General features: G+C 41.9%; 1 protein-coding gene across 11 annotated transcripts in view; it reads right to left on the bottom strand.

Moving 5' to 3' along the window:
* FARS2 (phenylalanyl-tRNA synthetase 2, mitochondrial) overlaps positions 1–27,419 on the bottom strand; it is a 529,842-nt gene that overhangs the window by 132,381 nt on the left and 370,042 nt on the right. For all 11 annotated transcript variants that reach the window (XM_045066960.1, XM_045066961.1, XM_013056788.2 and 8 more), the window contains one exon: positions 19,419–19,570. In XM_045066960.1, the coding sequence (XP_044922895.1) occupies positions 19,419–19,570 (152 nt within the window). The remainder of the gene's footprint in view (positions 1–19,418; positions 19,571–27,419) is intronic.

The following is a 27,419-nucleotide window of genomic DNA, read 5'->3' as shown; positions in this document are numbered from 1 at the left end:
GGCAAAATGGTGGTATCTAAAATGGTTGGTATCTCTTGTCTGATGAACACGGACAGGAACTAGCTGGTGTTCACTTACATCAGCACATGAACCGCTTGCCGAATTCCAAATCAGAATACAGGGTGCGGTCTACCTTGTGCAGGATCCCTCTGGTATTTAGACTCCCTGGTGTAAACTTCAGGCCTGACTCAAAACCCTGAGACACTGAGATGCAGGGCCTGTCCACAGCGGACGTCTGTCTGTCTCATCAAATCCTGCCCTGCGAACAGAAGTGCTGGCTGCATAGCCCAGTTCTGTCATTTTCTACCATGGGGCATCCTTCTCATTTCCTCTGTTGTACTTTTCTACCAGCAACGATGTGCTACCTATGTCCTACAGTGCTCACACTGCCCCCCTCCCCAATTTATTACATCTTAACCTACCTATGCTCTTCTTCCCTTGTCATATCCTCAACCTTCTTGTTCCCTCTTCATATCCAAAATAAGACCTTGAGAAAGCAATTTTATTGTATGGAATAAATTTTCGTTAAGAAACTGGATGCTTATTTTGAGTATGAGCTTAACTACAGTAAGTACAACTCACTAAGCTTTTTAACCTAGATGCTTTGCTGTTCTTGGTGTGTATTTAATGCTTGCATTTAATTACTATTAGTTTCTCCCAGAAGAAATTCGCCGCTAGGGTATTATCACCACCATCAACAACACTTACTATATACTTATGCACCAGGCACTGCAAAATAACCTTTTAAAGTAGTTCCTAATGTTAGACCCATTTTAAAGATAAAGAAACTGAGGTTTAGAAAGATAAAGCAAGTTGCTCGAAGTCCCACAGGCCCACAAAGAAAAGAACTAAACTGAGGGCGACCTCCAAAGCCCAAGCTATAGCCACTGGCCCACGAAGGCTTCCCAGCTCTGAGCAATGACCTTCCATTCCTTCTGGGACATAATATGGAATAAGACAGAATGTGGCAACAACTACATTGTATAGTCCTGCAGGTCAACTGAACCACAGAAACCATGCCCCAATCTCAGGAACCTCATCAATGTGACATAAAAGCATTTACCCAGGACAAAGGACACGCGGAAGCTTTGCTTCCTCATACCTGCGGACTATAACATAGCCTCCAGAAGAGGGACTAAGGGTTGCCAAGTGGCTACTCTGGTCTGACATGAGATGGTGGCTTCTCATTTAATAAGAATGGGAATTCATGTAAACCAAGGCACAGATGACCCAGTTCATCTAAAAGCCTGTGTTTAAGTGTCTTTTTAAAAAAACTGAGTAAGACAATTGGTTTCATGTCTTTGGTAACAGATTCATTTATTGCAAATTATTAATCTTATGAACAGTATCAGGAAAGATAGTTAGCTGTTTAGGAAAATGAAGTGTGGTCCTCTCATCTCACAACACCATGGTAAGTTCCAGACAGAGCCAGGAATACAATTTAAATAATAAACAACTTAAGAGAAAATGTAAGCAAATATTTACATAATCCTTTACGGGACAGACAAGGACTTCTTACATGGAAAAACAATTGAAGGAATCAATGAAAAAAATGTTAGATATGACAATATGAAAGAAGATAAAATATCCCTCTGCCCCAAATACCACACAGAATAATAAAAGGCAGATACAGTCTGAAGAAAGCTTCATAACAACCAAGAGAAAATGGACTAGTACTCTGGGGATATAAATAGCTTACACCAAGTTGATCTGAGATGTTTTATTGTTTATAAAACCCCAACAGAAAAAGTGAACAAACGCACTTGAACACTTAAGCAAGGTATTTGAAATAATAAACAAATTCATGAAAGATTCTATCTCACTAGTCATTAAAACAACAAAGTGCTCTGCTAATTATATGTAAATAAATATAACTTTTCCACATCAAAGCATTAAAAAATTAATAGTTTGCAACAAAAGCAGAATTCTCTGAATATATATGTATGCATGCTTATCCTATATATTGGGGAAAAAAAGGAATGGAAAAGGGTATAAAAATGAAAACAGTGCTTACCTGTGGGTTGTTGAATTACAAGAAATTTAAATATCTCCCTTATACCTTTCTTAAAGAGCCATTATATCTAACACCCAAATTTGATATTTTCAGCATGTAAGAAAGCAAAGGAGGAGGAGGAAGAAAGGAAAGAAGGAAGGAGAAAGAAGGAAATAATTTTTAACTTTCAAGAGATTAAGAAGCAATAAAAAGTTTGGCATCCAGTATCCAGAACACATAAAGAACCCTTACAACTCCAAAAAAAAAAAGGGGGAGAAACAACCCAATGAAAAAGATGGCAAAGGATTTGAATAGACATTTCTCCTAAGATTTACAGATGGCCAAGGAAGCAGATGAAGAAATCATTTAGTCTTTAAGGAAATATACATCGAAACCAAATGGCTGGTTGACTGGACGGAAGGATGGACGGATGAAGGGAGGGAGGAACAAGTGTCGGAGAGGATGCAAGTGGAAGCCTGTGGATGCGGCTGGTGGGAACGGAAAGTGATTTACCACCACAGCCATCAGTCTGGCGGCTGCTCAGAAAGTTACACAGAGGGGCACCTGGGTGGCTCAGCGGGTTAAGCCGCTGCCTTCGGCTCGGGTCATGATCTCAGGGTCCTGGGATCGAGTCCCGCATCGGGCTCTCTGCTCAGCGGGGAGCCTGCTTCCCTCTCTCTCTCTTTCTCTCTGGCTGCCTCTCCGTCTACTTGTGATTTCTCTCTGTCAAATTAATAAATAAAACCTTTAAAAAAAAAAAGTTACACAGAATCGCCAAGTGACTCAGTGACTCTACTCCTAGGTATATTCCCAAAACAATGGAGAACAGGGACTCAAATAACACTTCTGCATACGTGTTCCTCCGCGTTATTCACAGTAGCCAAAATACGGAAACAACCCAAATGTCCACTGAGGGAGGAATGGGTAAACTGTAGTTTACATGTAGAATAGAAAATTATTCAGCCATAAAAAGGAATGAAGATTGCTACATGCTGAATGGTAGAAGAGCCTCACAAACATGCTAATGAAAGAGGTCAGACACACACAATGGATCATCCGGATCATACACAGTGTGAGTTCCTTTTCTATGATGTAGGCGGAATGCAGATTGGTGGCAGCCCGGGCTGGGGGAAGGAAGGATGGGGAATGGGAAGCAGCCCTGCAATGGGTGTGGGGTTTCTTTGGGGTGATGAAAATGTCTTGGATCTACATAACCAGATAGATGTGGTGGTCACACAATACCGTGAATGTGCTAAATGCCACTGAATTGCTTACTCAAACATGCCTCATTTTGTCATGTGAATTTCACCTCATTAAAAAAACAAAGCAGAAAATTAAGTTTAGGGTAGCCCTTCCAAGGGGACACCATCTACACGGACACCAATTTCAAACAGATTTGTCAGACATCCTTGAATCTGAGACTTTGGGTTCAGGGGTAAAGTGCAACAGAGGAGATTTTCTCCTCACATCCACTATGGACTGTATAGATCTATTTTCCACAAAATATACTCAGCAGATATTTCAACAGAATTTCTTTGGGGGTGGGGTGGGAAGCAGGTTTTTAAAACATAATGCCAAGGCCCAACTTACACACAAATATAAAGTTTTGCAATTATTGCTGCTGTTTTATTCTAACTTTATTTTTCATGTTTACTAACAATAAGGAACTTTTAAAAACACCATCCAACTAAAATTATTAGCTACTCAAAGCAGCATACCAACAGATCATAGTAGCTATTTTTCACAGTTGCTTGAAAGTATGTCAGAATGACTGAATGTAATTTCAATTAAACAAATTTGCAATTAGGAGTACAATAGTTGCCTTGCCATTTTCCTATTACAGCACGAGCTAGAAGAACAAAAATCCTCCTGGTAGTACTCTAAGCAGGAAACCTAGCTAGAAGTACTATTTAAAGTAATTAAACGGTGTGATTACAATAAAGTTGGTCCTATGTTATAGGATCCAATTTCAAACTCCACCTGGTCCTGCCATTGGCTGAGCAAAGCTGTGTGAGGGACAGGATAGGTGGGACACAAGATCACATGATTTAAAGAAGGAAGGAAGGAAGGAAAGATGTGGAAGATCCTCCAGTACATGAAGATGTGGAAGGGCCCCTGGCTAAAATCTCTAAGACACATTTGTTTTCTTTCTTTCTTTCTTTTTTTTTTTTTTAAAGATTTTATTTATTTATTTGACAGAGAGAGAGATCACCAGTAGGCAGAGAAGGAGGCAGAGAGAGAGGAGGAAGCAGGCTCCCTGCTGAGCCAAGAGTCCAATGTGGGGCTCGATCCCAGGACCCTGAGATCATGACCTGAGCTGAAGGCAGAGGCATAACCCACTGAGCCACCCAGGCGCCGCAACACATTTGTTTTCTGGGAAGCACTTGAAACAGCTCTGCTCTGAAGGTTGGAGGGACCTTGAGTTTTGGTTTTCTATTAACTATTAGGGTTTTTCCATCTTGAATATCTGTATTGATCTCCTTTACTTTAACTATGCCAAGAATAGCTTCAATTCAGACTAGTCTTCCCAAGAATTTGATCTGTTTAATATTGCCAGATATATTCCTGTATCAGATGTGATATCACATTATTTGGGATTCATATTTAAATAGGCTTTCTGGCAGTAGGAATCCTGTAACGAAGAAGTTCAACGTACAGGTATTCCTTGATTCAATCTAGGTTAAAAAAAAATAACATTCTAAATATAATCAAAATCTACTCCTCTCTGTTTCCCTTATGATATATGCCTCACACCTTCTTTTCCTGGCTTTATTTCTCTCATTTTGAGGAGGCTGTTTTTGCCTTGAGAGGTGAGCGGAGGTCAAGCCTAATTTTCTTTTCTTTTTTTTTTTTTTTTTGGTACTTGGTTGCACTTCTGTCCCCCGGGGTGGCTTCCTCCTTTGAAGCAGGAGGCTGTGTGCAGCCGAAGGGAAGTACACATCACCTTAAGGAGTCTTCTCCCCCGACGCCCCCATACCATTTTAAGAAGTGCTGATCAAAGTATTGTTGAAATTCCAAATTCCATTCATATTTTCAGGTCTTAATTGGCATGCCATGTCCTTTCTTAAGTTCAATACACTGGGCTATCTCCTCTGAAGTGCATTTAATGAGGCTTATCTTAAGTGGGCCACCCAAGTGCAGGAGACTAATCTCAAAGCCTTGTTCCTGTATAATTCCTGCTTCTCAGAGAGGGCTCCCCTGCCCTACCACCCTTTAAATGAGCTGGAGGGGAAGGGAACATACAAACAGGTAAGTGACTGGAAAGTGAAACTTCCCCACAACATTATTCCAAACCAACATCACCAAACACATAGCCATGAAGACCCAGGTCTAGGTGCCAGAGTTAGGACATCAAAATTTGCTCCCTACATATCAACCCTCTGCATATATCCATTATATCAAGTATTCTCTAATTACTAACATTTATGGAATAAATATTTGTGAAGCCAAAACAAGGGGGAAAGGAGAAGAAATATGATTCACCAAAGTAATTCCTGTCCTTGAACCTGCTTCTGAAGGCTTCGGACTGGCCAAATCCATGTGGTCTTGGCAGGTCACCTGACTGCACACTCTAATCTTGCTCGTGTAAGATGGACCTTCCATGCTTTAATGCCCCAGCCTCTGCTCCTCTACTTGGACCTTCTGGGTCACCCTTCTTAATTCCTGCAACTCACTCGTTTTCTCTTCCATCTCTTTAAGCCTTTCCTGGAGTTCATTCTTTCTTCGCCTTCCCCTTCTGTTCCAGACACACCCTGGGCATCTCAGTTCTGACCAGAGCGCCAACTGCCAACAGTATACTCTAATCTGGGCCCGTCTCTCATGAGCTCTTGGGCCGGCATTCCCAGGCAGCCCACCTAAAACTCAAGAGGACCGAAAGTAACCAAATAATCTCCACCAAAGCACTGCTCCCCATACTTAACCCCTTACCTCAAGGTCAGCCCTCTCGTCCTCTCAGTCATACCACTCAGGACTTGGAGGTTATATTGGATTCCTTCATCTCCATGCTCACTTCTTCAATGGGCTCCACCATTCTTGTGGATTTTAACTCCCAAATATCCTTCCCATTGGTCAGCTTCTCACATAAAGCCCTGGCCACTGTCTCAGCTCAGACTCATCTCCTCCATACAGATAAGCTATTGAGATGTGCTTCTCCATCTTTCCTACCTCTGGCTTTAGCCAGGGCCAATAGAGTCTCAAGACAGATAATCACTTCCAAATTTGAAAACAGCTAAATTAGCACATGACTCCCTACATGTTCTACCAGAAAAGTCCACATGTGTATAAGGAAATGCAAGGCCTTTAAGATCTAGCTCCTCCTGAACCCTCCAGCTTCATTTCCGCCCACTCCGCCATGCTTCCTGTATGCTGGGCACAGTAAAGTATTTTCATCTCTCTCTCTTCCTGTCTTTGTGCATGTGGCCTTCTCTGCCTGGAATATCTTGGCCCATTCCATAGCTAACTCTTACCTGTTAGCTGAACCATGACCTGTAAACACTTCCTGATCATTTAGGGCAAGAGAGGTGTTACTCTTCTTTGAAATCATGGTGGTGCCATCTGTTATCTAAGACATTTCTCATATTAAATTGCAAATATCTATGTGCACTGACCCTCCTATCAGACTGTGAGCTCCTTGAGGACAAGAGCTCATTTTAAAAGTCATTTTTATATCTTCTGACCATAAGCATCACAGATAGCATTGTGCCGCACCCATGGGAAGTGTTCATATTCATGGTCGCTAGGATGAAGGAATCACAACTTGAGATACATTAAGTTTTAGCTACTCTAGCTAAGAGGAAAAGAACCATTCAGAACCAGAATCAGAACAGAAACATCTGGAACTCAAGGGCCCCTGCAGCCTCAACTCTCTGGTGTTCCAGAGTTCTCTGGAAAAGAAGCTGATGACTTTGGCCTGTCACCATCTTCCTTCCTGCCCTCTTCCAACACCTTAAGTCTGTAATTACATGTCTTAGAACTCATTTGATCTCAAATAATGGAAACCCACGTTAAACCAACTTAAACAACAGGGGGTTACACTTGCTTAGGGAATCTGAGCAAGGAGTGGACAACTGAACTGTGGGAAGGGTGGAGTGTAGCTGGTCCCAGAACAGAATGGAACCGAGGACTCAACCACACCAGTTCTTCTCTCCATGTCATATCTCTGTTCTTCCGTTTCCTTCTCCTTCTCTGCTCCCCACATTCACTGAAATGTGGCCAGAGATGGCTCCTAGATATATCATTCGCAGCCTAAGCTCTTTTTCGTCTTCCATCCAAACATTATGGAGAAAAAGCCTACTGGCCCAGCTTTACAAGGTGCCTACTCCCGAAGCAATCACTTAGGTCTGGGGACAGAGTCCCACTGGACCAGTGTGGAAGCTGTCCTATGAGCCAGGCACATGAGGGAAGAAGCTGCTGCTAGAAAAGGATGTTGGCAGCCATGTCAGGGATCCACTACTCCTACGACTCTAAATGGCATGGCGTAGGTACGTAGTGGTTTGGAAAGCCCACGTTCAAGAGAGCTAAGGCTTCTCTGCCCTCCTTGTACAGATAGCTTTTTTCTTCCTTTCATGTTACCTTCCTTCACAGTTTCCCCTTGTTCCTCACCTGTGGCAAACAAACATACACACAAACACGTTATAATTTGACTCCTTGAATTTCTCTTCAGCCCTGTGATTTCTGCTCTTCCAATCAAGGAAAGGGTTTCTTAGGTAATCATGGACAATTTGCATACTTCTAACACTTTTCTGATCCTGGGAGCTCAGAGTATTAAAATATATTTTACAGAGGATACAACCAATCTTCTTCAAAGGTACTTTTTTTTTCCTCTTTCCTTTCTTCCTTTCTCCATGTGAACACTAATCTCAAAACCACTATTTTTAAACCAGCAGTTTACTCAGAATCCAACTTGCTATAATTCAATTCCTGTTCCTGAGGAGCCATCCTCACCCCCTACTCTGTTTCTCCTCAGTAAGAAACCATCATGACTGATAGTAAAGGGTTCTGGTCACCCATCTGCAAAATGTGACCCCGTGGGGTCTCTTTCTGGTCTACAGAGAAATGGATGTCAGTTATAGCTGGAGAAAACATGATGTCGGTATGTTGTTCCTGGGTTTTCGTTCTTTTTATCATTCATTCATCATATGTTTATTGAGTGGCTGCTATATTTTATTCCTCAAATAGAGTAGAAAGTTAAAGTCCCAATGGCTGGCCATAACTCACAGTGCAGGGGTGGGAACTGTACGAATACAATGCAACATGGAAAGTGCCAGAACAGACGTGTTAGAAATGCTTATTCCACCGTCACTGATATCATGTGTGTTGCCAGACAGATGACCAGCTAGGAGAGATTACTATATTTAATAAATGCTGGGATAAGCAATTATTCCAGTAAAATTCTGCGTAAATGCATAGACCACAGCTGTCATCCCTTGCACAAATATTTCACCTGCTTCATTTTCACTGAGGGTTCCCTCTCTTCTCATCTTACTATCGTCACTTCCTGTCAGGAGGAAGTGGATAACAAGAAAAGTGGCCGGATCTGTCAAATACATAATCTAAAAACTTTCGTGGGGTATTCTTTCTCCTCTGAGAAATATTAAGACATCTTGCAAAAATAGTTCTGTTCACAAAAGAGGAGAAGGTGACTGGCATTTTGTTGATTTTGCTGAACTTTGTTTCTGAGGAAGAGATTCTGGTCTGAACTCAGCGGGAGTCAGGTCTGCACTGGAATCCCGGAGCCTTTTTTGGCAGGGGTTTGCTTGGAGGGAAAAGCCTCGAGGGAGGGGCTCTGCGGAGTAGGAAGGGACATGGGGCTCAAAGCAGAGCTGTGTGACAGGTGCCACACCCTCAAAGGAAGGCACAGCTCTGCCCAAAACTGAAACAGTGCAAGACCCCATGAAGACCCCCCAAAGTCTCATGGGTGTGCTGGCTGGGGCAGCAGCAGGACTGGCGATATCCAGGAGGAAACCAGGGTCCCCCATGAATCACTGGCATGTTCAGGGGAAGTCTGCATAAGCAAATGCGGGACACCCTTAGGAGCCTCCAGAAATACTTGATAGGAACTCTGCAGGAGGCTGAGGTCTCCGTGAGCAGGTGGCGGTGACATGCTGGGGAGATCTGAACAGAAGTTCCTCAATTCATTTCCTAAGTGTCTAACTAGTCCTCTCTTGACCACAGCAGCCCCACTGGAACAGGATGCCCTGACTGGCACTACATTGCCTTGAGGTATCCTTCTCTTCTTCAGTAAATCTTCCAGAACATTCTACCTTGCTCTGTCCTCACTAGACGCCTGATTAAATTCTGGTCATAGTCCTGCTTTCTGTGGCTCCAAACGACACTTGAGTAAGTAGATTCCCCCTTGGAGCTATAGGCTGTTAAAACAAAACAAACCAACAACAACAACAAAAAAACCAAATCGAAGTTCCTGTTGGTCACCAGGCTTTCCCACCTTAAGTATCCCTTACATTCCACCCCCACATCTGGACTCCAGATCCACCCCACCTCTAAGGGGGGGACAGAGCCCTGGGGTGGCAGCAGACTGTGTGCGGCCCTAAGCCCGGCTTCTCTGTGACTGCTCATCTGCTCTGCCACCCACTTCCACCGGGCCTGCTGACCGCATGGCACCCTCCCAAATGTCCCCAATAAGAAAGGGGCCCTAGATCTAGGATGCGATTTGGACCAACTGTATACACCACTGGTCCTTTCCCTTGGAGCTGACCCCTCATCCCTAGAGGTCTCTGTTTGCTTTTGCACACCAGCAGCTTAAGTCTCAGTTATGACCAAGCTAAGGAAGGTAACTAGCCCAAGGGACACTTGGACACCAACCCGGCCCGCGCACTGTGCATCCCAGCTGCATCCTGGCTGGAGCCGGAGGAATCGGCAGGTCTGCTGAGCCCATCTCCGCTGCTCAGAAATTCAAATAGGTCTCAGAAACTTTCTTATAAATCTCATCTTTAAAACTCGACTCCAAGATCCATAATCAGGATAACCGTTAGGTTATTCTGCGTAAGATTCTGAAGCTGCGCAGTGCCAGGCCGTATTTGGAGTCATAAATTTCTTGGTTACTAAGACATCCTCAGTAACTGTGAGGGTCACGGTACAGTCAAGGCTAAGCCTCTGTGTGGTGTGAAGGGCAAGGTCGCTGACCCCATATGGACGGTGCAGCTGGGAGTGGGAGGCAGGCTCCCACTGCAGCTCTGGGATTCACGTTTGGGTGGTAGCTAGTTGAAAGAAGTGACCTTGTGACCTGGATAACAGATTCAAAGATCCAGAATGATGCAGAGCATGACTCGTCGCTGCCCAAAATGAGGGGTTGGGGCTGCCCCTCCCCATCACATTTCTGCCAATTCTGTGGCTGAGATTCCCCTCACAGGTTGTCCTTGGTGTGCATTTTAACTCTCATCTGATCGATTCTGTTGGGGGTGGGACAGGGAAATATCAAGGGAAGTGGGTTACTTCTGCCTTGCATCTTAGAAAGAGAGCATTCAGTCTCCACGCTGCAAAAAGGTGCACGGGATGCCAAGTGAAGATTATAGCCAAAGAATTCCCTGAAAACTGCTAATTGAAAGTTAAAGAGGGAAGAGCGGCTTCATGGTTAATTTTCATGAAGGTGTGCATGCACACAGCAGATCACTGACGATCCAGGCCCCTCTCCTTGTCTGGCTGTCAACAAGCAGTCTCTCCACTCCTTCTCTGCTCTGTGCCAAGACGCTGCTCCCAGGGCCCTGCTGGGTCAGTGCTGAAGGTAATGTCAAAGGCTCCTTCAGCAAATGGTGAAGTGCTAGGGGACAGGGCACGTTTGGGGGCTGAGCTAATTGTGTTTTAATTTGTCTAACGCTGGTGGCAAGCAGGGCTTCTGTGTGACCCCGAGAAAATGCACCCCTCCTGGGCCGCTTTAAAAAAGAAGGCTTTTAGGGAAGGAGCTAAAGGGAGGAAGGTAGGGAAAAACAAATACCCAGGCTAAAAATAGTGTTCTTAGAATTGCTTTCTGGGCTGTCTGAACCACAACAATAAAAGTTCTTAGACTCACGCCACCAGCATGGCAATAAATGTGAAGAAAGGGAAAGAAGCCAGGAGAGTTCTAAAGCAGGCCTGTCCGCCCCGAGCCAGCTCCCTGGTACCTCATACTGTCAGTTTCAAGGGGACACAACTTCTGACAAGCTCTCTCAAGATTAGCTGTCGCTGGCTTTTCATTGCTGGCCAAGCTTTAAGTTCAGATAACTGCACTTCTTTGGCTCTGTCACAAGAAACAGGACCAGGGAGTGATCTGTAAACCGGAGATGTCACCGCACCTGCCACCAGCCGTGGCATTTTCCCAATACAGAACCCAGAGAACAGCCATATTGACGACGCGGCTCTGCTGACCAACATCTATGCCACTTTACGAAGTATTTTTATTTTTTTATGATTGAACATGTACTCCTTAAGCTGCAGGAAGAACATGGATTACTTCAGAATGATAGTTTTATATGAAGTCTCACTCTGCTTCCCGCGATGACCAGAACTTCCTAGTTGTATGTATTTGGCGACCAAATCCAAGACTCCTGGCTGTGCCGAGGTTACTCTTTAATAAGCAAGATGGGCTGACTGTGAAAGTTACTGGTTTTTCCTGTGATAGCTATTAAATTTTTTTTTTTTTTTGAACCAACTCTGTGCTGTTTTCAAAGCATTTCACACCTATAGGCTCACCTAATCTTTGCAGCTGCCATTTCTGGCTGATGTTAACACCCTTGGTTGGCAGATGAGGAACTGAGGTTAGAGAATCCCTTTATGGGACTTCTAAGATGTGAAGGGCCAAGACTCCGCTGATGGCCTCTGCCTCTAAATTCTGAGCTCTTTCCACTGGCCTACATTGCCTCTACTTTTTAGGTCATAAAATACTTCCAGCCATTTAACAAAAGCTCCTCTAAGGAACGAAGAAGGATCAATGAGCCATCCACCAAGCATCACGCAGGCAGCCAGCCTCCTTCCAATTTAAACACTGTAGGAAGACAGAAGTGAGAGACTATGCCATAGTGCCCTACGGAGTTTCCATCAAGCGGAATAGCCTGGAAAAGTTTAAGTGCACATAAGGAACACAAGATATGAATGAGTCAACATCAAGAGCAGTTACACAGAGCTCTGAGGAGCAGACTGGTGGGGGATGGGGGAAGGAGGTCCACACCTACGAGGCTAGTTCTGAAAAAATGTCCCATGAACCCTTCTGGTTGTAAATGTTCAGACTGTGGTTCTGTGTTCTGGAAAGTGGGGCTGAGCTGTTTTAGGAGTGGTCCCTGGCTGAGAGGAGCAAGCGGAGGGATAGAGCCAGAGGTGCCTGGTTTCAAAAGATCTCTAGCCCTTAGACCTGCCTTGGTTCCAAATGGGTTTCCTGTTCTGATTCAGGCATTTTCTTAAATAAATCCCGTCTAACATGAAAAAGTGCTCCATATCACTGGGCATCAGGGAAATACAAATCAAAACCACAATGAGATATCACCTCACACCAGTCAGAATGGCTAAAATCAACAAGTCAGGAAATGACAGATGCTGGCGAGGATGCGGAGAAAGGGGAACCCTCCTACACTGTTGGTGGGAATGCAAGCTGGTGCAGCCACTCTGGAAAACAGCATGGAGGTTCCTCAAAATGTTGAAAATAGAACTGCCCTATGACCCAGCAATTGCACTATTGGGTATTTACCCTAAAGATACAAATGTAGTGATCCAAAGGGACACATGCACCCGAATGTTTATAGCAGCAATGTCCACAATAGCCAAACTATGGAAAGAACCTAGATGTCCATCAACAGATGAATGGATCAAGAAGATGTGGTATATATACACAATGGAATACTATGCAGCCATCAAAAGAAATGAAATCTTGCCATTTGCAACAACGTGGATGGAACTAGAGCGTATCATGCTTAGCGAAATAAGTCAAGCAGAGAAAGACTACTGTCATATGATCTCCCTGATATGAGGAAGTGGTGATGCAACATGGAGGCTTAAGTGGGTAGAAGAATAAATGAAACAAGATGGGATTGGGAGGGAGACAAACCATAAGTGACTCTTAATCTCACAAAACAAACTGAGGGTTGCCGGGGGGAGGGGGTTGGGGAGAAGGGGGTGGGATTATGGACATTGGGGAGGGTATGTGATTTGGTGAGTGCTGTGAAGTGTGTAAACCTGGTGATTCACAGACCTGTACCCCTGGGGATAAAAATATATGTTTATAAAAAATAAAAAATTAAAAAAAAAAATCAAAAAAAAAATCTAAAAAAAAAATAAATAAAAAAATAAATTAAAAAAAAAAAAATAAATCCCGTCTGTCTTCAAGTGGCCGCCCTGAGTGAATCTGCCCCAGAAACAAAAGAACATAACAACCCAGGGTTCTTTTCACAGGAACTGAAGGTTTCTACTCGGAGGCACTCACTGAGAATGAGCTGTGTACACCTCATTCACAAGATAGCAGAAGGGAGACAGACATGCAGAGTTCGCTGTCTCATCTCCTGGGAAATCTTCCCAGACCAATGGCTGCCCTGCTCTGAACCTATAGCCCTGGACATTGCCCCTCACATGGGGAAGGCTTGTGGGGCATCAGACACATGCAAGAAACTGTGCAGGCCACACACGAGGCTTAACCTACCTTATTATCACCTTCTGTTTTTTATTGCTAGTTCACTCTTCTTGCGTTATTTAGTCCCACAAAAATTGGGATCTCTTCCCTTACTATCCATGTGGTCCCAATGAGCCCAATGTGTCCTATAACATAGGAACTCGAGAAGCGATTGGTTAACATTCTTACAACAGGCCTCTGTGTGAAGTTCAAGGCAGTCTGAAAATGGCAGTGCCTGAGTCGGAAGCTATTGAGTTCAGGCTACAGAGAAAACAAAGAAAGCTCCATATAGACAGTAAACCTACCGACCTATAAAACAAGGTCAGAGGCCTGTCCCTTTGACTCATGTGGCTAATTAGAGCGAGGGCAGACACCTGATTCCAGGAGAACCTGTCCTCCAGCTGGTCAGTGACCTCTGACTTGGCCAGAAAATCTCAGGCCGGTGAGACTCCTTTGTCGGGAATGTCAGAATTGGGCAAAGTGCTAGCAAATGGTGCTGAGCACTGACACCTGAAGGTCATTTAGACTTGGGGGCTGGGCAGGGCATTCTGAGCTCCGCCAAATACAGAGAGAGCATAAGCTATATGGTGGAAAGCAGGAAGCAGGGGAGAGCCTGAGAGGGCATGAGGAAATAAAACATGACAGAGAAGCAGAAATTGGTAGACAAACCCCAGAAAGAGCAATGGAGACAGAAAGGTCAGACCCTGCCCTAGCTCCAGCTCTTTCTGAAGCCTAGCTGGGGTGCCCAGCTTTTCTGATGTTTTGTCATGTGTGTTTCTTGGAACCACAAGAAGCCCTGCTGGAACACCTCCCTCTTGTAAAGTCCTTCTGTCCCTTTTCCCTGCTGGTCAGAACACAAAAGTAAAGCATGGTTTTAAGAAATAATATTTTTTAGAAGACATAAGAAATTCTCCACTAAATAATATCCCAGTGGTTCTCAACTGAGGGCAATTTTGCCTGACCGGGGATATCTGGCAATGTCAGGAAGCATTTTTGGTCATCATAAGGTGCTGGTAGGGGTTGAGACTGGTCAGAGGTACTGCTGACATCTTGGGGTGCACAGAACAGCCCCCCCCAACAAAGAATTATCTGGCCCCAAATATCAGTAGTGGAGAGGCTGAAGAACCCCACTCTAGACCAGAAGGCTGATAATACATAGCATACATCATTCCGGGATCAAATGTCATCTGGAGCATACACATGAAGAAAGTCAAGACAGGGAAAATGTAACGATATGAAGAAATGTGGTGTTAGGGTGTTGACGTGATGGGTGAATCTCCACCTTTTCATTTTTAAACTTTTATGTTTTTATTGGATGCAATTTGACAAAGCAAAATCAAACATAAGAAAGAAAGAAAGAAAGAAAGAAAGAAAGAAAGAGATTAAGGAAGGAAAAACAAGAGGAAGGGAAGAAGGAAGGAGAAGTCACCCCAACTGCCTTATCCACAGGGACACCTGCCCCCATGCTGTGGCCAATTAGGAGCAGGTAATACCCGCGATTCAAATCCACTGAGAAGGGGGGCCAGCCACACGGAGAAAGTGCCTCTCTTGGTGAAGTCCCTCTTGGGCACACCATGAAAAACTGCCGACAAGTGCTCTGGTACCAACCTATGCTAAATTTGTTCCAATTCAAGTGGTCAGTCAGGAAGAACAGAACCATTAACTGGATCAAGGAGGCCTGAACAGAGCTGGCACTCGCCTTCGGTGGGACTCGCCTTCGGTGCCCATGGCTCAGGATGCTTGCCTCTAGCATCTCAGCCCCAACTAGAACCTGGCTTGGGTTCATGGATTCAGGAAAGCATGTCCATGACTGAGCAGAATGCATGGAGTGAGCAGCAGCCCCAGAAACATGGAGGAGGTCTATAAGAAGCACTGATCTGGGGACATGGCCAGGGAGCACCTGCTATAGACACCTGGGGCATCCTCCCCACCAACCATTTCTTGTAGTCCAGTCAAGTAAGTCTTTTAAATCCCCCAATTCTAACTTCCGAAAGCCTCTACCTTGAGCTCAATCTAAATCTGTCCTATCTGAGCCGCACGGGCTAGAACAAAAAGTCATCTTCTTCTAACCTGAACAGCTGTTATCTGTGACCATTCAGGACAGACTATTATCTGTAACCCAGAAAAATGTGCCCATTTGTCTATCATTATGAAATTAGGTTCCTATTCAGCTGTTGTGTCTCCCTGAGGCATCTTGGGATCTGCTCTTGTTCGCAAGACATGGCAAGAAAAAAAGACATAATTTGTTCAACTACTTGTTTATTTCAAAGAGTCTTTCACGCACTACTAGCATTTCTCAGTTCTTGATGTTAGGCAAAGAAAGGGTCAGAGCTCTTTAGACTACCTAACAATATTTAATCTAGTATTTAATTTATGCATTTAGAAAATAAGTAAGTCCTAAACTCCAGATAGGCACTGATGAGTACAAGATCAGGTGACCCTCCACTTGCCACCACCCAAGTCAGGAACTCTTACTGGAAGGAGAAGAGGAGGGTGCAGGGTGCCCGAGGAAAAAAGACATCCGAGAGGAGAATTTTAGAATATATGAGCAGGGGTCAGTTAAAGAATTGTATGTGGCTCCCTCCTGTATATCAGGGGTCAGCAAACTATGGGCCAAACCTAGCCCATCACCTGTTTTTGTAATTAAGGCTTTGCTGGAACACAGCCATGTTTGTTTGGTTCATTTCGTCCATGGCTTTTACAATAGCAGAGTAGGGCACAGGTGTTGCAGAGACCCTATGGCCCTCAAAGTCAAAACTATCTACAAACTGGCCCTCAACAGAAACGGTTTGCCACCCTCCTATCCTAGATATTTCCTGAGGGTCTTTAGTCAGTGAGTCACTATTACTAAATAATGTGTCCCTTTCTGTAAGTCTATCCTTTCCCTCAGGGCTGTAATAGCAAAGTTTACCTTTGGTTGTCAGTAACAAAGATCTAAAAACCAGTGGCTTCAACAAGATATTTGTCTCTCACATAAAAGTCCAGGGCTGAACTGACACTCTAGTGCTAGAGACCGAGGTTGTACTCGACACAACTTCCATTGCCAAGGTCATACCATGGTCCAAAATGGGTGCTGAAGTACCAGCCATTACATTCACATCCAAATGGCAGGAAAGAAAAGGACAGCCTCAACCCAACTTTTCAGGGAAACTTTCAGAAATACCTAAACACCTCTACTTATGGGTCATTAGCTAGACTTGGCCACAAAGATACACCTAGTTATAGTGGAGGCTTTTAGTTAGCTGGCAAGCTGCTTAGACAAAAAAATCAATGCTACATTATTTTTTAAATGGGGGATTGGATATTGAGAGGTAATTAGCAACCTCTGCCTCAGAAACCTTACTCCAAACAGAAAGGCCCTTATTGAGACAGGTGTGCACTCTGGGCAGGCTAATCATTTGGCATAGCTTTAGAATAATTGGCCTTAAATATCTGTTTAACATTCACTTAAAAATGGTAAGGTCAGTGCCAATAAAAAGTATTTTTTTGGTTGGTTGGTTGTTTTCAAATTCCCAATCAAAAGTACTGTGGTACTGTGTCCACAGTGGAAGCAACTGGATAGATTCTCCTTTCATGAACTAGAATATGGTTGTGTGTATAGACCTGCATCAGTAGAGCACTCCTATACAGTCCAGTGATTTCTTTCTTTCTTTCTTTTTTTTTAATGGAATATCTGCCTGCCCGGTACGTCCATGGGCAAAGGACTCCAACGTTACCTCACTCTCACAGCAATTTCTCCAATTAGCATGCCCATTCAGCATTTACTCTCACCAACACAAATCACTACCCAGTCCGAAAATCCTAGTATTTACCTGAACCCAAAACCACACTTATTCCCACATCCAGGCCATTACAGCTCTCTCCAACCTTTAAGATCTGATCATCTCCAACCAGAAGGGGCTACTCCTCTATCTTTTGACACTGATGATATGAGAGTAGAGACAGGGCTCAGGCAAGGGCAGGTGGCAAAAGCTTGAGAAGTACAAAATTAGGAATGGATTCTGAATCCTTAATTCCCATGGGTTTTTTAAATATTAAACAACAATGGGGAAAAGATAACAAGTCATGTCCTTTTGGTATCTCAGTTACTAATGAATAATCAGTCTTGGTCCTACACTTTCCCTCTTCTTCAATAGTAAGTAACTGGAATTTCACTATCAACATGCAAATTCCTAGAAATTTCTCTCACAGAAAAGACCCAGACTGAATGGGTCTTCCATCGTGTCAAAAACCCAAGCTGCTCCATATATACTGTTTTCTGTAAAGTTAGGGAAGAGACATCATCTGCAAACTCTAAAATATATTTAAAGGCTGCCAAAAGCAGCTGAAAGCAAGTAGAAGCTAATGAGATGGGAAGGAAGGAAACACACGCAGTGGCATTTCTCCGAAAATACCAGCAAAGACACATTTCTCAGACCTGAGGGTTATAATCTGAAGTTCAAAGTCTTTATCACCAATAAGTGCTGAAACTGAAGTAAACAAAGGCGGATCTTCTGTTTGTAAGAAGAGAGGATTTGGGGCGGGAGGCAGAACTACACAAGGAATCAATGAGATGAATGAGCCATATTCAAAGAAAGAGTTATTTCTTGGCACTGGAGAGGATAATAGCCATAGAGTGGTGAGGATGGTTAACACGAACCATCACCCTGGCCCCTCCCTGCCATGTCAACACCCACACTCATACCTCAACTTTGTGCCCATAGCTGGTTCAGAAAATCCAATGCCATTCAAATACAAGTAACAAAAAGGCAAATCATATGCACACCACAGGCACATCAATGTAAAAACTGGGGAAAAAATAAGGAAGAGGAAAGAAAAACTTATTAACAAAGAAGTCATAGAAAAAAATGTTGCCACTGGATCGTAAGAAATTGCTGGGCAAATACCTTGCAATACATTTTAAGAACCAAATGAAGCAATTCCTCTATGAAGTAAAACTACAAATCAGAAATAATTCAGAGAGGAAGACAGAAGAAATTGAAATGTGAGCTTGCCAAGCTCATAAAAGGGGGAAAAGCAACGTGACCGAAGATGGAGATGGGATGTGAGCGAGGAGGAAGAGACTGCAGGCAACAGTAGGGACAGACGAGACAGCAGTGAGAAAAGCATTCAAAATGACGTGGAAATGAGTTTTAAGACATTAGAGAGAAAGTAATAGGTAGAGAAGTCACATACAGGAGAGCCTTCTTATGCAGAACTGGAATTCCGGAAGAATGAGACAGAGTAGAACAATGGATCAGAACAAATCCTTAATGATACAAGTCAAGAAAACTTTTCTAAAACCAAAGTAGAATCAAATCTGATTCGTGTAAGACTACAGGGCGCATGCGTGCATACACACACACACACACACACACACACACACCCCAGGGGAAAACAGGCCAACACCGAGATGGGTCCTGATTAAGTTACTAAACTTTATCCTAGGACCTGATACAGCTTTTGGCATGAGACAAGTGGTTAATAAATATTCACTGAGAGACTGACAGAACAGCCTTTTCTCCACAAACCCCTGTTTCTGACACATCTCCTCTGTTCCTGGGATGTGATAATGGTAAGAAATCACTTCTAAAAACAATACTGAAAAACTCCAAGATCTTTAAAACATTCTGTTTCACATATTTACTAAGGCAGGAAAGACTAAAATTGTATTTTAGAAAGATTTTCAGAAAGGACTGATATAAAAGTCTTTTCTAATAAACTATATATTCATGATAAATTCTGGAGACATTCTGTCTCATATGCACTGAGTTTCAGCAAAATTTTATTATATATTTCCATACGCCATTTGTCACATAGAGACAAGAAAGGGATAAAATCAGAAAGTTTTTTACTTACTTTGGATGTTTAAACTTGTCTATCAGATCAACTCTTTCCACCAGGTCTCCTCCAATTGTCCGTACCAAGTCATAGAAATCGTTTTCTATATAATTCTCAGAGGGCAACCAGAATGAGATGTCATTTATCACAGCGGGGTATTTGCTAAAAGGCTAACAAAACAAGAGAAGAAAAGATAGATTGATTTGTTAGTTGCCTGAGAATGTTTAAATTTTTCATAGAAAGTTATACTTGGCTAATTAGGAAATGCTGGTAAAACATTATTTCAGCACTTGAATTTTCAGGAACAAAATAAACTTAAAAGATAAGCCAATATTCAAAATTAGCAAATTCCATTATGAATGTTACAGATTCTTATCACATTCATGTGTTATATTACCATATATTATATTTATATAACCATTAATGTTCAATTTAGTATAAAACAATTTGAATATACCATATTTCAGTTTTTTCATTTGAATACTAGAGAAGAAAAGTTCAAATTTAATTAACAAGTGATTCATTAACTTCCTGTGATATTTTCAGGAAGTCATTTTAATAGAGAAATAAGTAAAGGCTTGTCAAAATTGATATTTCAATTAGTAATGTCATTATTTGTTAGTATTTCTAATTACTAGAATAAAGGACTGGGATGGTAAGTAGCCACTTTGGGAGTAATTTTTCAAATAATGGCTCTAAGGATGGATAAACACAAATGTAGCCATTTCCCCCATTTTACCCTATTTTTCCCAGTTTATTCAAGCTTATCATTAATCATTATTTTGGATATACAGTTAAAATTAGATACTTTTAAAAGTTATTGCCTTTGTTTACATGGCTTATACACACACACACACACACACACACAAACACATACACACACATATATATAAAATAGGTGTTGGTCTGTAAGTTACTGTTACAATAAAAAATCTTCTTTATATAACTATGAAGTCCTCAGGGGAGATGTGCTAAAGTATAAATAAATCTGTTAGAAAAGCAAATTTATAAACTGGTTTACACCAAGCCTGATACCACTATAAACCCTTTGGTGAATCACTGATCAGAATAAGTATAACTTTTTAAAAGGCAAAACCTCTGAAGAACCAAATACTCACACAAAAAATGATTATTCAACTTGAAATATCAATAAAGTTGTCAGACAAATGCATCGGTTCAGAATACACATTTCAAATGAACATAATAAAGCTACTATCTAGGTGCTTTTGACAAAATACCGTGGCCTCTGAAAAACATCCTTGGTTTTTCTCTCCTCCGGCAAAATCAAAATCCTGTAGTAAATCACCCACGGGTCAATGTAACAGTATAGGAGTATGGTGATTGCACCAGTTGCTTTTCCCTTGGACAACATCTTCTGCCACTTCAGGAACATGGAAATTTAGGGAGTTTGGATAAAAGACTGGGATTGCCAACAATTAGCATGTAATGCCCTCTTTAGTTGACCCAAGCTGAGGTACCATTGAGTTCTGAAGACAGACATGGCAGGTGCCCACCTGAGCAGCTGTGTCAGCAACCCACTGACAACAATATGGTAATAACAAAATAAGGCTGTCAGCCAGACTAGAGGTCCCCGAGACATAAAAAGATACATTTTACAGTAAATTAGAGTTTTAAAAACCAAGGAGAAAAGCCCAGACTGCTGTACTGCAAACTAGCTCAAGTTAACGAATTATATATAACAAGTTTAAAGGAATGGATTACCTAAAGGAAGCATTCACTATACTAATTGGTATATGTCAGATATGGGATACCTCCTAGTGGCTTCTACTCCTTTGAAGGGGAAAATAAAAGTCTGTTTTGAAAATGAGATAACTACAGACCTATGGCTATTGGAATGTAGGATTCCTGATGCATAGCCAGAGGTGGTATTAAAAACTTCTAGTGGCTTCCCACTATTTTAGGATAAAGTCCCCAATTCTTGAAAAGTTCTAGCTCTCTCTGTTGTTCTCCAGGCTCACACCAGCCTGGCTTATTTGGTTCTTGAACACACTAAGCTCCTTCCTCCAGACACTGATTCTCGCCCTCCCTATCCTACTTCTGCCCCTCAGTTACCACGTTCACCTCCAACCACAGCTTCAGTAGTCCCTTGCTACAGCAGCCTGGACTTTTCTTACATAGTACAATTCAATAGTACAATTCATAGTACAATTACAATTCATTCTTGTAATTATTTGTGTAGTTACTTAATGTCTGTCTTCCCAGTATATTTCAGTTTTTGAGGGTGGGGTATGTATCTTCTTTTTAACCTCAAACCTCTCTTACCCTGCACAGGTCCCATGACACTGCAGGAACTCCTCCAGGGCTCATGACAAGGCTACCTTGTGTGAGCAATGGCCAAGTTACAGTGAATCAACTTAGCTGTTCTTTCTTCTCCAACCAGCCCAGCTAACAGACATGGCAGGGAAATAAGGCATAGAGACTTGCCTCTATCCCTGGCTATGCTGTGATAAGGAGAGAGTGACCACAGGCAATGACAAAGAAGAGGCGGACAGGCGAAGTGATTTGGTAGGAACTTGATAATCCACAATCTTAGAACCAGATAATTTTAGAACTGGGGAAAAAAAAAAAACTGTTAAACTAAATGAAGAGATAAACTGAGGCAAGCTCGAATTACCAGAAACTGAGATTATTAAGGAAGAGCAGAGGAGTTGCAATTCAGAAAATGCATGCTGGGGCACCTGGATAGCTCAGTGGGTTAAGTCTCTGCCTTTCGCTCAGGTCATGATCCTAGGGTCCTGGGATCAAGCCCCATTTCGGGCTCTCTGCTCAGCGGGAAGCCTGCTTCCTCCTCTCTCTCTCTCTGCCTGCCTCTCTGCCTACTTGTGATCTCTCTCTCTGTCAAATAAATAACTAAAATCTTTTTTAAAAAATTAAAAAATAAAATAATATTTTTTAAAAAAGCCTCTGCCTTCAGCTCAGGTCATGATCCCAGGGTGCTGGGATCGAGCCCTGCATCGGGCTCTCTGCTCAGCAGGGAGCCTGCTTCCTTCTGCCTGCCTCTCTGCCTACTTGTGATCTCTGTCTCTCAAATAAATAAATAAAATCCTTAAAAAAAATGCATGCTGAATGTAAGTCCATTGAGGGTTGAGGCAGCTGTATTAATGGGAAGGAGTGCCCAGAGAAGGCAGGCCAGCCAGAGTCCAAGCAGGGAGTTCACTGGCCGGAGGATGGTGAAAGGTTCTTGGCAGATGTTCACTGGTCAGGAGATGAATCTCAGTCCTCTGTAAATCAGGCATTTACAGGGAATCACTCTTCATTCTCAAGTTCCATTCTTCTGAGGGAGCATGTGTGGGATTCTCCATATCATATCTTCCGGTTCCAGTTTAGACTGAAATCCTTTCACAGGTCTTAAATAGCATCTGGTATTATTTTTGTTTTCTCATTTCTTTTCTTGATCTACATGAGCAATGTCTATATTATTAGTTTTATCAAATAACCATGAATTGATTTATTCTTTTGAGATAGTCTCTATAATTCTCGTGGCAGTTGTTTTTTGTTGTTGTTGTCATTTGTTGGGTTTTTTGGAATTGAAAAGGTGATCAAAAATAGTTATCACAGAGACTTTAAAGTCACAAGTCAATATTATGAACTACTTAAGAACAAGGAGTTTGAAAACTTGGATTAAATGATAATTTTCACTCAAGACAGAAAATTTAAACTGATTGATAATGTACCAAATTGAATTATCAGTCAAATCTCAAAAGAAAAGTGTTAGACTTAGATGGTTCATACTATAACTATCAAATATTTCAGGTGAAGCAGTCTCTTTAACACCCAAACTATTTCACGAAATAGAAAAGGAGGGAAAAATCAATTAATCTCATTGAGTTTATAAACTTTAAGCCAAAGCTGGATAATCACAGAATAACTGAAAAAAACAATTGTAGACCAATTTCGCCTTACAACCTACATACAAAATCCTAAATATAACTTTAGCAAATACAATTAAACAGCATATTGACATAAGAACACAAAATGACCAAGTAGGGTTTATTCTGGAATAATCGGAATGCTCTGAAACCAAAAACAATCTACCAATGAACATGTAAGGAAAAAAAAAAAACACCACTGATTTTTTTTTTTTTCCAGAGAGAGGAAGCATTTGATAAATATAATACTTATTCATAAATAAGAAAAAAAGAGTTTTTTTGCAAACTATAAATAGAAGGCAACTTCCTTCCTTCCAAGATATTTATTGAAAACCTACACCAAACATATTAAAATTAAAATTTTTTAGAAAGCATTCAAAATAAAGTCAGGAGCAACAGAAGGATACCCTCTCTCGCCCTTGCTCCGTCACATTATAAATCCAACCCAAGGGAGGAAACAGGAACAGCTATTGGAATGGAACAAGGCAAAATTTGTGATCCTCATTTGAATCTTCCTTACTAACTATATAACTTGAACAAACTGCTTATCTCTGTTTTCAGTTCTTTCACCTGAAAAACAGAGGATTATTTGTACTTATCTCATATAATAATTACTATTTTATTTATGTGATTAGACATGCAATATCCAAGAGTTAAAGTGAATGAACTGGAGGTACATATATCACTATGGCTAAAATATAAAAAAGTGTATGTTGAGTTTCCCAAAAAAGTAAGTTGTATTGTATCATATCTATAAGGAGTTTTAAAACGAGCATGGCATTAATAAATAATTACAGATAAATTGTACAAGTTGTATTACAATAGATGTGGGAAGGCTATACTGGACTTCAAAACAATGATTAACTCTGGGGAAGAAAGGAGAGCATTTGAGCAGGGATTTTGCCTTTATCTTTAAGATGCTCTGTAGCAAATGCACTGAGTGAGCTCTGCATGCTTGTGGCGTTGGCCTGACCTCACACCTGTTAGTGTGGTCAGCCAAACTCAGTCTTTATTCTCTTCATGAATACTGATGCTAAACACCCCTGTAATCCCCCTTCTTATCAGAGAGTAGCAAAAATGCCACCTGCAAACATGTCACATTGGTATAAGGTTTACTTTGAGCTCAAAGCAACTGAAAGGAAGCTGATACAAGAAAAGCTCTCAGCTCAGGGGGCCAACACAACACAGGCACACAATTTGCCTAAGAGCAGGACAAAAAATTTGCAAAGGTGCCCCATCTCCCCTTACCGATCACCTGGAGAGAACTCTAGACCCTTATCAGCCCAGAGATAACACCAGAAAGCTCTACACCAAATTTGACTAAGAGGCCCTTACCTTCTGTTAGTTTCCCATATATTTCACCTTTCCACAACTGGCCACCTCTAGAGACTCAAGATCCTTTTCTTTGCCTTGTTACTTTCTCTAAAAATTCATTGCTCTTTTGCTCAGCTGCTATATAAGCCCAATTACCAACCAAGCCTTTGAGTTACTCCTCTCTGATACTCCTCTATGTTCCATGCATGATGCAAATGTTAATAAACCTGTTTGTTCTAATCTGTCTTTTGTTGCAGAGCATGAGCAGACGCCTAGAAGGGTAGGAAGAAAACTGTTGTTATCCCTCCCCTGCATTATCGTTACATTTATTGCATTTTGGCTACCTCTAATGGTGTTGGAATAATATCCTTACTTTGTAATCCTGGGACTCTATAAATGTTTTTCACAGTTTGCTCTTTTTAAAACCTCTCATCTTTGCCAATTATTGACCATTCCAACCCAAGAACTGTTTTATTTCCTGTTTGGGGTTGGGAGACAGAATAATCATGGAGTTATGTGCCACCCTATCTTCAAGTCCTCCAACTGTATCAAGTGCCCCTACTAGGTTCATGTCCCGTCATCGTCTTCCAGAACCAGAATTAATGTCTGGTTTACCTGTGTAGCCCAGCCCCACCCACTACAGCGCCTAGCTAATAAATGCCAGCTGAACTCACGTTGGACTGACTACTTTATGCGGTCTGTGTCCATACTTCCCAAATTTTCCAGCATAGTTTGGACTTTTAAAATAATAATTATGATTCCAAAAAGGACAATTCTCCATGCCATCTGGGTCATTTGGTTTTTGAAGTTGTTTTCTTCCTTTTTTCTTTTCTTTGAAATACTTTTGCTTGTTAAGTTTTACATCCATATCCCTTTACTCTTCCCACTGGCCCCCACTTCCCTTTAAAAGGCTCATTCATGTCTTCAGACCCAAGTCTCTAGACTTGCAGGTAAGAACACTGGCAGCTGAAATGTCAGAGGCCAGGTACTTAAAAAGAGACAGACAAAAGTGGATTGCATTTCTCCCCTGCTCTAATTAATTCCTTTTATCTTCATTATGTTTCTTTTTACTTAATTGGTTTTATTCTGTTCTTCCTCCAGCTTAATTAGGTGAAAAAATAACCCATGTATTTTGGGATTTTCTTAGTTTTGAATAAAAGCATTTAAGGCTATAAATGTTCCTCTAAATACCTCTTTAGATATATCCCACAAACCAAGACTTTTCCTAGTTTTTCTCCTTTCTTGTATTCTATTGGTCAATTTTTAAAAATAGTCTAATATTTTTCTCTCTTAAGTATAAAAAGCTGTAAATTATATGTCTATTTTTTTAAAGATTTTGTTTATATTAGAGAGAGATGGCATGAGTGAGGCGGGAGGGCCAGAGATAGAGGAAGGAGCAGACTCCTGGCTGAGCAGGGAGTCCATCATGGGGCCCAATCCCAGGACCAGGGATCGCGACCTGAGGTGAGGGCAGATTCTTAACTGACTGAGCCACCCAGGATCCCCTGTATGTCTATTCTTTATGAAATAATAGACATAATAGACATAATACATTCACACACATGTGCGCACACACAAATATCCTTTTATAAACTGATCCAAAGCCTAAATTTATTTAGGATCTCTATTCTGTCTTAAATAAGACAGAAACCTTAGTTTTTGTATTTTGGTTTTTTTTTTAAACAGCTCTTCTCCCCAACTATTGGATTTTTATCCTTTAAAAAGCACACACAAAATAATCAGCTATTTAAGACAATGATTAGTTCAAGCTAAAACTTGTATTTAATTTTATATTCACCCTCTTTGTTGGGAGACAATTGTCCATGGAATTTCCACACAACCTATAAGGCACTTGCATCAACAAACACCCTTGGAAGACAGAGGCAGTCTCTCCTGGGGGAAGAGAGCAGATTTGCTTTTTTCCCCAGGATAATAAGGACAATGTCTCCCTCAGGGGCAAAGCTAGGGCAGGCTGGCTCACAGCCTCTTTAAAAGAATGGAAGGGAAGCAAGCAAACAAACATAGTCCAAGAACAAAACGATGGTAGAACTCGATGGTTTTCAGCTGCGCTCTAAGCCCAGCCTGGGAGCAGCAGTGACCTGGGCTGCTCTGCATCGCCCCTTGGGGTTTGGGGGTGTAGGAGAAGCAATGTGAACAGGAAGCTCATGCTGCCTTAATAGTCCTCTGTCTCTGACCTCTCATGTCTTCTGCCAGCAGCCAGGAGACTGTGGCAGACACCTTGTGACCTTGCAAGCAGGGGGAAACCATAGGCCTTTCATAGCTTTTGACAGCCTTCCTTCCCGCGCACTTTTGTATTTGTACATGAACATCCTTTAATCGTCTCTTCAGTGAAAGTATGTGGGAGGCAAACTCTCAGTATTTACATGTCTGAACCCCCTCATACAAATAATTTAGTGGAGCACAAAATAGCAGGTTTATAATTGTCTCTCCTTGGCACTTTGAAAATATTTTTCTAGACTCATTATGCCGATGACAAGTCTTCTGTCAGTCAGCGCCGTTTCTTCCTAGGGAAGCTGTCTTTTCTTCCTGGCAGATGTGAAGAGTTTTATCTTTATCCTAGACTCTCCGCAGTTTGATTCGGATTAGGAATGGTCGGCATTTATCTCCATTCATTCTGCTCAGCATTCAGTGTGTGCCCACAATTGAAGGGCTCATGTTTTGTCCCACTTCGGAAAAATTCCAGCCACTCCCTCTGTGCCACTCTTTTCATTCTCTTCTGGAACTGCAGTAACACATATTGTGGAAATTCTTAATCTATCTTCTCTTAACTCAATTCATGTTTTTAATGAATTTA

Source organism: Mustela putorius, unplaced genomic scaffold (assembly GCF_011764305.1).
Source record: "Mustela putorius furo isolate JIRA1106 unplaced genomic scaffold, ASM1176430v1.1 tig00003870_pilon_pilon_pilon, whole genome shotgun sequence".
NCBI lineage: Eukaryota > Metazoa > Chordata > Mammalia > Carnivora > Mustelidae > Mustela > Mustela putorius.
This window is presented reverse-complemented; position numbering and strand designations above follow the sequence as displayed.